The sequence below is a fragment of the Nelusetta ayraudi genome, unplaced genomic scaffold (genome assembly GCF_046127955.1).
Source record: "Nelusetta ayraudi isolate G7.1 ecotype Tasmania unplaced genomic scaffold, CSIRO-AGI_Nayr_v1 ptg000134l, whole genome shotgun sequence".
In the NCBI taxonomy this organism is placed as follows: Eukaryota; Metazoa; Chordata; class Actinopteri; order Tetraodontiformes; family Monacanthidae; genus Nelusetta; species Nelusetta ayraudi.
In genome coordinates, this window is record NW_027466184.1 from 352145 (window position 1) to 365000 (window position 12856).

A 12856-nucleotide genomic window follows, 5' to 3' on the forward strand; every position below is an offset into this window, starting at 1 on the left:
CGCTGACACGCCGACAGACCGAGATTGTGACACGCAAACACACACACAGACACACTTGTTCCTTAGTTAAACACATTCTTGGCGAAAGTCAGAGTTGTGAAGGGACCCCCTGCAGAGAGACTGTGTGTGTGTGTGTGTGTGTGTGTGTGTGTGTGTGTGTGTGTGTGTGTGTGTGTGTGTGCTTGTGTTCAGGGGGCCACTTTATAGATATTTGGGGGAAATTGAATCTTTTAGTCAGCATTCAAGTGTTCAGTAAAACAACACAACACACGCAGACACACACCTTTTAGCTTTTGAAGCTACATGAATCGAGAACATTCACCCGATCTAAAGTGTGTGTATGTGTGTGTTTTTGCCCAAGTGTGTGTGTGTCCCGTGCTCCTCATTAAGTTCTACACGACACAGATTAGCTGACATTGTTTTGATTGGCCTTTGGCCCAGAGGTCAAGGGTCGCCCTGGAGATTTGTGGGAGTGTCGCCTCTTTTCTCTTAGGCTTTTTTTTTTTTCAGAATCATTGTTCCTCAACGTTAGGGGCTCCATGACTGGATATTATTTGTAGTCTCATAATAAATGGCAAACACCAATACTCCACCAACAAGACTGTAAAGCTCTGTTGGCCACTAGGTGGCACCGACCGGTGAGCTGAGGCATTGTTTGATAGGTGATTGAAAAACTCCTACTCTGGGACTGTATTTAATCCTATGATAATACCATGTGTATTAAATGCTCATCTCTCGTTTTCCTCCAATTCTCGCCGGCGCCGCCCTGTGGCGGACGCCGCTGACAGGCAGCTGTCACATGACTGGATGAAGAGCTGAGCCGCTCCTGGACGTTCCGGTGGCAGGAAAACTCCGGATGTCTGTTAACCACCGGGTCAGACTGTGGGAATTCCGGAAGTGAGCTACAATGGCTATGGTGTGTGCGTGCGTGCGTGCGTGCGTGCGTGCGTGCGTGCGTGCGTGTGTGTGTGTGTGCTCGCGAGAGAGAAAGATGGGACGGCGAACCAGGTTTACCGAAAACCATCTGGTTACATTGTTTTTACAAACAAATGACATAAAAAGGTCTATTTTAACAACTTTCAAAGTGTTGCTACTAAAAGCTCCTGGTTTGGATTTGGAGGAAGGAGGCAATTTGCTTCAATAGCTTGTAGGAAACTTGAAACACAACGAAAACAAGCGAAACCAATTAGATTAAACGACATTCTGATGTTTTCCTACGGGAAAGCTTGACGAATGGTGATGTGTAACTGGAAATTATGTGAGCTTCTGTGAGACTTCTTGGCCCCATCCGTCCATCCGTTATCCATCCTTCCCTTCCTCCCACTCGCCCTCCTCTCTCCCTCCATCATCCATCCTTCCCTGCCTCACATTCTCCCTCCCTGCCTCCCTCCATCCATCCACCCATCCATCCATCCTTTGGGCTGCTTCTATTTCAGACACCAAGTCATTTCCTGCAGCAACCACGTTTCCCACCAGTCACCAAACAAACAGAGTAGTACTGGCTGGTTAGAGTGCTGGGCCACACGCTCGCACGCACGCACGCACACACACACACACACACACGGAGCAAGGGAGAGAGGGAAAAGCATGTGTGCGCAGAGATAAGCCTCTTTTGTTAGCGGCTTGACACTAAGACTCCATTAATTAGACTGGTTCCAGGGAAACAGCCCACTGACCCACCAGATCACCAAATTCAGACAAACTGGTGAGAGAAAAATAACACTTGGGGTCCTAGCGGGTAGGGGTGGAGGGTCGGGTGGTCGGGGGGGCGATGATTACCTTCATTGTGAAATGTAACATTTTGTAATTTTGTGCTGATATTTTTAAAATAAATAATCATTTCATTTTTTGTTGTCGGTCCAAAAGAGGAGCCATTTGCTAAGCTTTTCAACCCGGCCTGCCACAATTGAAGAAAAAAGATTAATAGTGAGCAAGTAATAAAGTAAGAGTCATTTCAGTAAAGAGCTAAATAACGCGGGGCTTCAAAAACACACACTGAACAAAAATATAGACGTAACACTTTCGTTTTTGCTCCCATTTTTCTTAAGCTGAACTCAAAGATCTAAAACCTTTTCTATACACTCAAGATAACCATTTCTCTCAAATATTGTTCACAAATGTTGAGATTTAAATCTGAGATTATTTGAGGTAATCCTCACAAGTGTGGTACATCATGATGCTGATGAGACAGCATGATTATTGCACAGGTGTGCCTTAAATTGGCCAATTTTAGAACCCATTGTGGCCCACCAGTCAAAAAGTTTGCCCACTCCTGAACTGGTTCCGACCGACCGACCGACCGACCGACCAATCAAAACAGAAGCCGTGTTTCTTCCCGTACAGGCTCGCGAGCTGATGAGCTGATGCTTAACAAGCGGCGTGACTCCGGCCGGGTGTCGACATGTTTGTGTCGTTGCAGTCGTCTTTGAGCTGACAGAGGCACCAGGACGCAGCGAAGGCCACTGCAGACAGAGGTGGCTCTTCTGTTCCGTAAACACGACAATGACCCCAAAGCCGACCAATTAACAGCGAGCAGGCAAACACAAACACAAAAAAATCCAAGGACAAATGGCTTGGACCCCCCGCGAAGGGCAGTGTGTGTGTGTGTGTGTGTGTGTGTGTGTGTGTGTGTGTGTGTGTGCGTGTGCGTGTTAGGAATGCTATGCTCCTCTCGTCTGTGGAATTTGAGCTGATATGAAAATAATTGGCTGACTTTGGCTCGTTGTCCGTTTTTGTCGTAACGAACCGTGTGTTTGCACACGTAACACAATACACTCGGCTGTTTACACTCCACAGCCCTTTCAACAACTTTTTTGGAAAACCCAGAATGCCTTGTGGTGGGTTTATCTGAGAAAATATCCAGAAGTTTTCCATGTGTTGACACATCATCTCAGGATCCCTGTACTGCTGCACAGCTTCCTCCTCCCGATCCCTCCTTCCTCTCCCGTGTAACCAGCAGGGGGCAACATACACTAGTGAAAGCTCTGGATGCCGACACTTCCCATAATGTGTCCCATGCAGTGGGTTATGTGTGCCGGCCAGATTCCTGAAAATCTCCTGCTTTTTTCTGCATGTGTGAACAGAGACGAGCACACCTGCGCAGCCCACACAACCTGTCTTTCACTCTGGCCAACACAAATAGTTTTGCATTTAGATTAAGATGAACTATAGATGTAATGTAGCCTTTTCCAACTTGTTTTAAACAAGACAAGTTAGAACTCAACATTGTCACATCCCAAAAGATGCCAAATTTTTCGTCTGCATTTGATTCAATTATCCCCTGATTGCTCGGTTGGCAGCAGCAGTGCTGCGCCTGGGAATCATTGGGTGATCTAACCGCCCCAAGTCCAACCCCGAATACTGAGTGCCAAGCAGGAAGGAATTGGGTAGTATTTTTACAGTCTTCGGAACGACCCGGCCAGGGATGGAACCCACAACCTACCAGTCTGAGGGAAGACACTTTACCACTAGACCACTGAGCTGGTCATTGGTAGGTGGTCAAAACAGGCCTAAAATATCATCCACTAAAATCTAAATCCACTCCTGCCTGTCAAGGAGGGAGAGTGTGAATCTGAAGTAATGCTGCTTTGTGTCCATTGGTCCAGGAAATGTGAACCAAAAAAATAACAACAGCGGGGGAAAAAACAAGAATTTGTGGAATTTTGGGGTAACACGTGCAGAAGACGCAGGAGACTTATTCTCTTCACAATGAGCGACAAGACAAACAACACCTGCTGCATGCCTATGTGTGTGTGTGAGTGTGTGTGTGTGTCTGTGCGCTCACACATGAGTGTGCGTGCGTGCGTGTGAACAGAAACACCTGCTTTCTTTGCGACCAGCAGACAAATCCTGCGCTTCCTCAGAGACTCCTGAAATGTCTACGCCAACACGATGCGTTGACGAAATAAAACAATCCGGTCCAAAAAAGAAACAGAACAAACATGTTTTTCCCAGCAAAGCTTTTCCTTCTCCGCGCTGTCTCAACGAGAGTTTTGCTTTTTCTTGTTTTGTTTTCCACACCATATGTCCTCTCAAAGGTCCAGTGTATAATATTTGTGTTGATTTTCAATTTTTATATTAGTAAATTCTAAAAATACTGCCCATAAATACATTATGAAAGTCTATAATCGCGGTACAATAAAAGTGATTTGGTTTTACTAGCCTTCGAACGGTTGTCATACATTTAGGAATATACATAGACAAAGGATAGTTTTTAATTTTTTAGTAAGCCCACATTCATCAAACGGTAACATTTCAGCCTACAGCGTCTTCCACTTTCCCTCCCTCTCCTGAGCTTGCCAGTGAGCTATGGTGGCCTGTGCACCCAAACCTGGATCCACCCTCGTCCACCTTCTTCATCTTTGTGGGTTTATTAGAGGACACAAGCGTTCAACCTTGACACTAAACTGGATTGTTCAAACCAAGGTTCCTTCAGAAAAAAAAGGTGTTGCAAAATGGCAGCTAACTACATACTGTGTATATACATATATATTATTATTATTATTATTATTATTATTATTATTATTATTATTATTATCGCGGTTTCCTCATGCAAAATCTCCAAAATATTACTGTGAAACCATGGCAATATCGTGAAAATTGACAATCGAATTGCGTCCCTGTTGACGGAGCATTAAACGTTGCATGGTCTCATCGACCCAGTTGAAAGAAAAAAACTATGAAAAGTCCCTTTAATCGAAGGTCATCCAGCTCCTCTTGCGAAGGAAACAATTGAGTGGCCTTGTTGGTCCTGCGAGAGAAAAAACGGACAAGCTGAACAATCGCAGAGGGGCAGCGACACCTGTGACATCACCGCAGCAGGAAGATGGCTAAAATAAAATGTTCTTTTTTTAAAATAAAAAAATCAGAAGTATGTCGTCTGTCTCCTGGGTGACGGCCATGAGTGATCTTTACTACATCTCAAAGTTTCCTTTGTCTGGCCTCAACAATGAGGACTCGGCCTCGGCGCTGTTATCATGGGAAACGTCATGGCAGCTCGGCGAGACGTTTGTGTTGCACTTCCTGTCGGCCTGGGTACACACGGCTGTGTGAGTCCTGCATTCTGCACCAGTGAGTCACAAAATGAGGGCGGGAGGGAAAAAATAGTGAGTTTCTGAGGTGATTCCAACATGTGATGTGTTTCACCTTGATGCGTGGACACGAAAAAAAAAACGTGAAATAACACAGCATATATTTTTTCTTTTTTTCTCTCTTTTTTTTTTAGCACACATTGGTGTAATCATTGGAAACAGTTCTATCTAACTAACTTGATTTATTCAGTGAAATAAATCAAGCTGTGGGCGACACGGTGGTGCAGTGGTTAGCGCTGCCGCCTCACAGCAAAAAGGTCGTGGGTTCGACCTTTTCTGTGTGGAGTTTGCATGTTCACCCTGTGTCTGCGTGGGTTCTCTCCAGGTTCTCCGGCTTCCTCCCACAGTCTAAAAACATGCATGTGAGGTCAATTGAACATTCTAAATTGTCCGTAGGTGTGCATGTGAGTGTGAATGGTTGTCTGTGTCTATGTGGCCCTGCGATGAACTGGCGACTTGTCCAGGGTGTCACCCTGCCTTCGCCCTAAGACAGCTGGGAGGGGCTCCAGCAGACCCCCGTGACCCTGAATAGGAATAAGCGGGTATACAAGATGAATGAATGAATGAAATCGAGCTGTATCACTTAGGTAACAATCAGTGGGAATTTAACTCGAAACTGTTTGACTAAAGTGCTGCGGTTGAACTTCGGCGTTCATTCTGCTGTTTGTGATGAAGGCCGGTCCCCAGCAGATGGCGCTCTAGGGCCATCGGGGCTGAGTGTGAGGTGCGCAGGAGCAGACTGCGCACCCGGAAAAACAACACAACCCCACGTGCTTGAGCTCCATGCCGTTTGCAAGGAGGTTCGCGCCTGCGTCACGATTGAAGAGTGAACCGTCAATCACACCGGGAACTGTCCAAATGGCCTTCAAAATAAAGCGCAAAAAATAAATAATTGAATCAGAAAATAAGAATCTGCGTGTATTTGTGCTATTTATTCATCATGCGGTGACTTGTAGCTAAGAATTAAACGTGTAAGTGTTTAGGGTGCTTAGGGTTTGCTAAGAATGTTATTGTTGTGGCATTACATTATAATACAGCTGTTTATTGTTGGGTGTCTAAATGGACAACTACATGAAGTTATTAGCCCATAGATATCGTTTTTTTTTGTCGTAGTTGTTGTGGCATACGTGTATTGCTCTCTTTCGGAAGAAAGATGTTTACTATGTGTTTGATCCATTGTGGCATTTATCGCGTATTTTCTCTTAATGCCTTGCACGGGGCTTTTACTTTGTAGATACGCCGTGGAAATGGTGCGGTTGACGCCGGTGTCTTGATGGACCATCGTCAGTCTTCTGGGGAGTTTTTGCTAGCAGCAGCTACTCAGAAACTACACCGGTTAATAGTTTGAACAGCCAGAACTGTCCTTGCTATCAACATACCGGCGAATTAAAAGAGCAAGAAAAAGAAGAAAGTTTTGTTTTTTGCATTTTGTGCTTCCGGTTTGTCACAGTAAGTACAGCTCTGTAAGTCTCTGTTAACGTGCCGTGCTAGCTGTAGCGCCCGCTGCCCCCAGAACAAGCGTGGAGTTCAGTGTTGACAATTCTTCTGTCGTTCGAGTGAGAACAACTTTTTCCCTTTTTCCCTCGTCGTCCTAACCGAACACACAACAGGCCGGAAACTTTGTTTTCAGATTTTCAGGAAGCTTGTTCGATACTCTCGAACCCCTCAGTTTAGGACTTGAATTTCCATCAGATGAATTGTTCGCGTATTAACTTTACACTGATTACACATCACATATCGACGAATTTTGCAGGTTATTGTCTTAACATGGTGACTTGAGACCGTGAGGATTTTCCCCCTCGTATTTCTGAGTTTGGATCCCCGAATAATAAATAAGTAAGCAGGTCAGCAACAGTCCTTAAATTGTCATTCTCATGAGCAGTAACAGTTAACTTCTCGGTTCATTTGTTTTCCGCGAAGACTGATTGATGACGTCATTACTCTGCCAGACTTAATCTGAGAAATTCGTTTCCAATTTTATTGTGTGAAATTCTTTGTCACTCGTGCCTTCTACCAGTAACCAAAGCCGCTGCAATCGTGAGGCCAAAACCCTCTGTGACGTCACTATAGGGCCACTGATTCCTCTTCCAAGTTAGCCACCACATCCCTTTGCCCACAAAACCGCCTTGTTTCTTTCCTCTTCCAAAACGTGGTTTCCCAGCAAGGCGTCAGTCTAAGCGGGAGGCTGCAAACACAAGGCTAACTGATGCTGTGTTGTTGTGTCTTTTCGGATTGATTAAACACTTGAGGTCGCTGCTCCGCTAGGGGGGCGGCGGCAAAATGCTACGGCTTCACTTCAGAGAATTTCGCACCCTCAATCAGAGCGTTGTGTTAAAAGTGTGCTATAGCGTTTTGTTTTTGCTTGTTTGTTTGTTTGTTTGTTTTTTCGTATGTCTGCTGCATCGTCCCCAGCGATGGACGGAGCCGAGGCCAGCGGCGGCGGTGGGGCCGAGACGGGAGAGGAGGCCATGGACGTGGCCGTGACCGCACAACAGGGGAATGTCATTGCGACCCCAGACGGCACCAACACACAACTGTCAGCAACAGACGCACAATCACAGGACGCACACACACCTGCAGCAGCAGCAGCAGCAGCAGCAGCAGTGGCCCCCGCAGGTGATTTCATCAAATAGAGTAGAATAGAACGCCTTGGTTAATCCCACATTGGGGAAATTTGCATAATTACAGCAACATAAAAGTAGTGCCAAGAGAATGTAAAATGATATGAATTAAAAAGAAATAAAAAATAAAACCAAAATATCAATATCTTGGGGAATGATGCAGTGATGTTGCAATATATAGCAGAACAATGTTTCCCATATTCTGAATTCATTTTTCATTTATCATTATTCATTTTTACTTTTATTATTGTTGTTCCAGGTCCAGTGTGTAAAATTTGGGTTGATTTATGATTTTTATATTGGTAAACGCTTGACATGCAGCCCATAGATACATTAATGACAGTGTATACTCACAGCACAATAAAAGTCATTTGGTTTTCCTGCCCTTAGAATGGTTCTGATCCATATAGGAATATACATAGACAAAGAGTAGTTGGCTACCATCCTGTGTTGCCATTTTTTTTAAGGAAGTCCACCTGACTGTGGCCTGAATATAAAAAAAAATTTGCCACTCTGGTCCTTTAATTCTTTAATTATTCTGTCCGTTGTGTTTTCCAGGTGTGTGCACGTCGCAGGCGGGCAGCTCTGCGGCAGACGGTCGGGATTCACAGACGTGGGGAGACATGGAGGTCTCCACCACCACGGCGCAGCTGCAGAACATCAGCGTGACCCCCGGCGACCCCTGCGACCCCATCACCAGTACGGAGGAGACCCAGCCGGAGCTGCCCCAGGGGGCCGTGTGCAAAGCTGAAGACCGAAGATCGGAGGATTCTGACAGGTGAGAGAGGGCACACGCACACACACACACACACACACACACACACACACAGGGGATGGAAGCAGTGGTCTGAACGGTGTGTCCTCCTCTCCTGGATGCAGCGACAGCTCCTCCTCCACCTCCTCCATACCCCCCTCAGTTTCCGGCCACCCGTCAGGCAACGATGACGACGACGAGGGTTTCAGCCAACCGGCTCCCATCAGGTGTCGAGACGAGCTCATGATGGAGGTCAGTCCCATCCCGCCCTTATTGTATGTTTTTCACTTGTGTTGGATTAAATAAGGACGAATGCCCCCTGCTGGTGAACAAGCTCCTGCTCGCGTCCTCTAACTGAGTCTCTCCCGTGTCAGGAGCTTCCTGCCGTGGAGGACGTGAACGTGATGCTGCCGGAAGAGGCGGAGCTTCAGCCCGTAGGGACCATCTCCAGCATCGTGCAGCAGCTCGGTACGCGCACACAGACAGACACACAGATCAGTCACCTCTGCTGCGACCTGTCTCACGATGCCCCCGCCCCCGTGCCTCCCCAGTGGTGGTCCAGTCTCTGAAGGACACGCCCGCCCTGACCGAGGAAAGCATCCTATTCCGCTCGGACCGGCTGGCTCTGGCGAAGGTCTCGTCGCGCTTTTCCTTCTTCTTTGACTTCCTTTGAACGGTCCGCGGCGGCGGTGACTCTGAACGCTCTGCCGATGCCTCCCAGGTGTTCGAGGTGTTCGGTCCCGTGCCCAGCCCGCTCTACATCCTGCGCTTCAACTCGGAGGAGCAGATCCGGAGCCGAGGGCTGACGGAGGGCCAGACGGTGTACTGCGCCCCGGCCCTGAAGGAGTTCACCAGCTACATCCTGGTGCAGCAGCTCAGACTGTGAGTGGCAGCATCAGACAGACACACACACACACACACACACACACAGGCTAGATCGGTGGTTCTCACCTGGTGGAGTCTCAGGAAACCACATTTTATTCCTTATCATGAAGTTGCGACCCAAATGTATTTAATAATATAAGTCAATATAATATAAATATTACATTGCTCTAACTCAAATTTATTCCACAAAAATAAATTGTGTAACTTTTTTTAATAATTAAAATTATATATAAATTTAAAAAAAATATTGAATTGAAAATTGAATTGTGTGTTTTGCAAAATAAATGCCCAACATTTTCTATAATGTCGTGCATAATAATGTTTAAAAAAAAAGTGCAACTCACTTATGGGGTCCACGACCCACCAGTTGGGAAACCCTGCACTACAGCGAGTGAACCCATCAACTCTGAAAAAAACAAAAAAACATTGTGTTTTCCTGCAGTTTAAAGGGATCCGACGCATCGTGGAAGAACGACCAGGAGCCGCCACCAGAGGTCAGCAGTGGGGCGGGTGAGCGGTTGAGGGTGTTGAGGGTCCGAGGCGACGACAAGGTAAACATTTCCTCTGCTGTGCTTCAGGTGCTGGACTTCAGCGACGACGAGCAGGAGCAGGACGCCAGGAGGAAGCTGAAGAACTCCAGGAGGAAGGCCGGCGACGACGCCAGTAAAGACGCACACACACACACACACACACACACACACACACACACACACGCACGTGCACACACACATACCGACACATACTGTTGGTCTCAGTGGCCAAACTCTGTCTCTTCCTTCCTGCAGCCATCAGGCTATATAGCTGCACTCAATCAAATCATCCTCTTAACGACTTTACATTTCACAAAGGTTCAATAAAACACTTATTTATATGTCACTATGGAACTGTAAATAATTCAACTGTTCATAAGATGTAAATATCTTGTTTTTTCCTGTCTTTGTTTTGTATTTCTTTGTCTCTTTTAAATTAATATAATTTGCTGTCATTATGCAAAATTCCCCAATGTGGGCTTAATAAAGGCGTCCTGTTCTATCCCATTCAATTCAGACAATTCCGACCACGTTACCCAGAAGCCCTTGCAGGAGCATCAGCAGCAGCATCATCAGCAGCAGCATCAGCAGCAGCAGCAGCGACACCCCAGGCCGCCGTTCAGGAGGAACAAACACCCTCAGCACCGCGCCGCTCCCCCCCACCCTTCTCACCCCCATCACCGTCCTCACCCCCCGGCCCCCGTCTACTTCCCTCCCTCTCTTCCTCCTCCTCCCCCCTTCCCTCACTACCCACCCCCCTCCTTCTACAGCCAGCCTTTCTCGGGCCCCTATTGGTCGCCCAACTCCTTCCCGCACCTCCTCCTTCCCCCTCCTCCCCCACCGCCTCCTCCCCCTCCCCCACCTCAGTGATGGACCACCCAGCGCCACTGTCAGGCCTCTGGAGAGAAAAAAAAGTTTTTTATTTTCTTCTATTTTTTGAATACAGCAGCAGGTCGCCCATCACCCTATTCTGGATGATCCCTTTCACCTTTGTTTTTATTGTCACTTTTTTTCAAAGAAATTTATGCAATCCAGATTATGTCAGAAGAAGCCAATGCTGCCTCTAGTGGCAAAAGACAGGTACTCCATACCTCCACATTTTGAGAAAGTGTGTGTGCGCGCGCGACTAGCTTGGCTTGTTGCAAACGACAGGACTGTGTGTCTCGTTGTGTATTTATCAGTGTTTGAACATCAGTGCTGTAAATATCAACATGTCATAAACAAATCTAAACTTAACACAATGTTTCCACCAGACTCTTTCTCTGTTGTGTAAAGTCGCTGTGCATGTGTTCTCACTCTCGACAACATGTCCCAACACCACACATGCACGCACAAGTGTTTCATGTCGTTGTGTCACACTGAAACACAAAGCTCAGGACGTTTGAGCAAAAATGCTTTGAAATATTTATTTTTTCTTTTAACTAAAAATAAAAGACACGTTTCTTCCATGTTTGGCATCAGAAAAATGTGAACTTTGTTAATGTAAAATCAAAGTTTGGTAAATCTTACTACTACGTACTAACCCATCTTAATCAACTAAACAAAATTCCCTTTTTTAAAAAAAAGAAAAAAGAAATCTGATCTCTTGAAATATTTAAATGCTCCTGCTGTGTGAAAATATTTAATTAAGAATAATCTGCATTTATTAAAATCAGTAAATCACAAAAGTCTGACTCACAGAAAGTTGTTGTTTTTGTTTTTTGTTTTTTTTTTAATTAGTCACATCTATATTTTTAACATAAGCCACAATACTATTAATATGCTGACATATCCAAAGAGTTTTCGATATATCGTTAGCCTAATAGCATAATTGCCTAAGTCATTTTTTTGGCCAAGTTGTGACATTTGGAAGAAAAAAAACACAGATGTGCTTCCTAAAAAAAAAAAAATTTTTTTTTCTTGTTTTCCGAAAACTTTCCAATATGACTTAGGCGACTATGCTATTAGGCTAACGATATGTTTAAAAAAAAAAAAAAAACGCGTACTTCCTCTGCACAGGGCCAAGCAGGTCAGTGACAAACAGGAAGCGTGTCTCTGCTTGTCTTTGTGTGTCGGTGTGTGTAGGACATCAGACTGGCAGCGACTCCGCAGCAGAAGCATCATGTCGGTCCTGTTTCGGTCCGATTCGTCTGACGCCTCCGTCCAGGTCGGCGAATACCAGGAGTTCCCCACTGGGGTACCAGAGGGCGCCATCGCACAACCGACACTTCCAAAAGCGGGTGAGTGTCGCTTGTTTTTGTTTATAGTGTCGTGTTGTTGAAGGCATCCAGCAGCAGCAGTACTGCACTAGTTGTGTTTGTTGTGCAGCGTCCAGACGTGTCCGGCTGCTGCTGCTCACCCTGGGCATCATGTGCGTCCTGCAAGCCGCCCTCAACATCACCCTCAGACTCGCCCTGACTCCGCCCACCTGCACAGGTAGCCTCACACCTGTTCATGTACATGTTCCTCAGCCTCACACACTCATCATAATCTCTTCTTGTCTGCCTTGAGGGATGCGAAAGGACCTTTGCTTTGTTGGTAGAAGTGTATTTCATTGTATATTACGTTGGTAGGATGGATTTCTCAAGACTGACGCTACCAGTCTTAAATTCTTTCAACATTTCCATTGGTTGACCTGCTTCAGTTTTTTACATGGTTTGATTAAAGCTTTAGTTGTATGGCCACATTTAAAACAATACTACTACTACTACTACTACTACTAATAATAATAATAATAATAATGATAATGATAATAATAATAATAACAATAACAATAACAATAACAATAACAACAACAACAAATAACAAACTAATAATAATAATAATAATGATAATAATAATAATAATAATAATAGAGTTTGCATGTTCTCCCTGTGTCTGCGTGGGTTCTCTCCGGGTTCTCCGGCTTCCTCCCACAACCCAAAAACATGCATGTGAGGTCAATTGAAGACTCTAAATTGTCCGTAGGTGTGCATGTGAGTGTGAATGGTTGTTTGT

At 45.5% G+C, this 12856-nt stretch overlaps 2 protein-coding genes across 2 annotated transcripts in view; both read left to right on the forward strand.

Moving 5' to 3' along the window:
* Positions 1–6350: 6350 nt before the first annotated feature.
* On the forward strand, positions 6351–11121 carry naf1 (nuclear assembly factor 1 homolog (S. cerevisiae)). The gene is made up of 10 exons (XM_076051321.1): positions 6351–6539; positions 7503–7706; positions 8270–8489; positions 8591–8717; positions 8840–8933; positions 9017–9099; positions 9187–9347; positions 9793–9844; positions 9929–10013; positions 10398–11121. Exons 2-10 carry the CDS (start codon positions 7505–7507, stop codon positions 10748–10750), a joined length of 1377 nt encoding a protein of 458 aa, XP_075907436.1. The 5' UTR covers positions 6351–6539; positions 7503–7504; the 3' UTR covers positions 10751–11121.
* Positions 11122–11919: 798 nt separating this feature from the next.
* The window catches only part of LOC142904931 (CD209 antigen-like protein B), a 3272-nt gene continuing 2335 nt past the window's right edge, over positions 11920–12856 (forward strand). The window contains exons 1-2 of the mRNA XM_076051339.1: positions 11920–12099; positions 12188–12295. Of these exons, the coding sequence (XP_075907454.1) occupies positions 11982–12099; positions 12188–12295 (226 nt within the window). The 5' untranslated portion in view covers positions 11920–11981. The remainder of the gene's footprint in view (positions 12100–12187; positions 12296–12856) is intronic.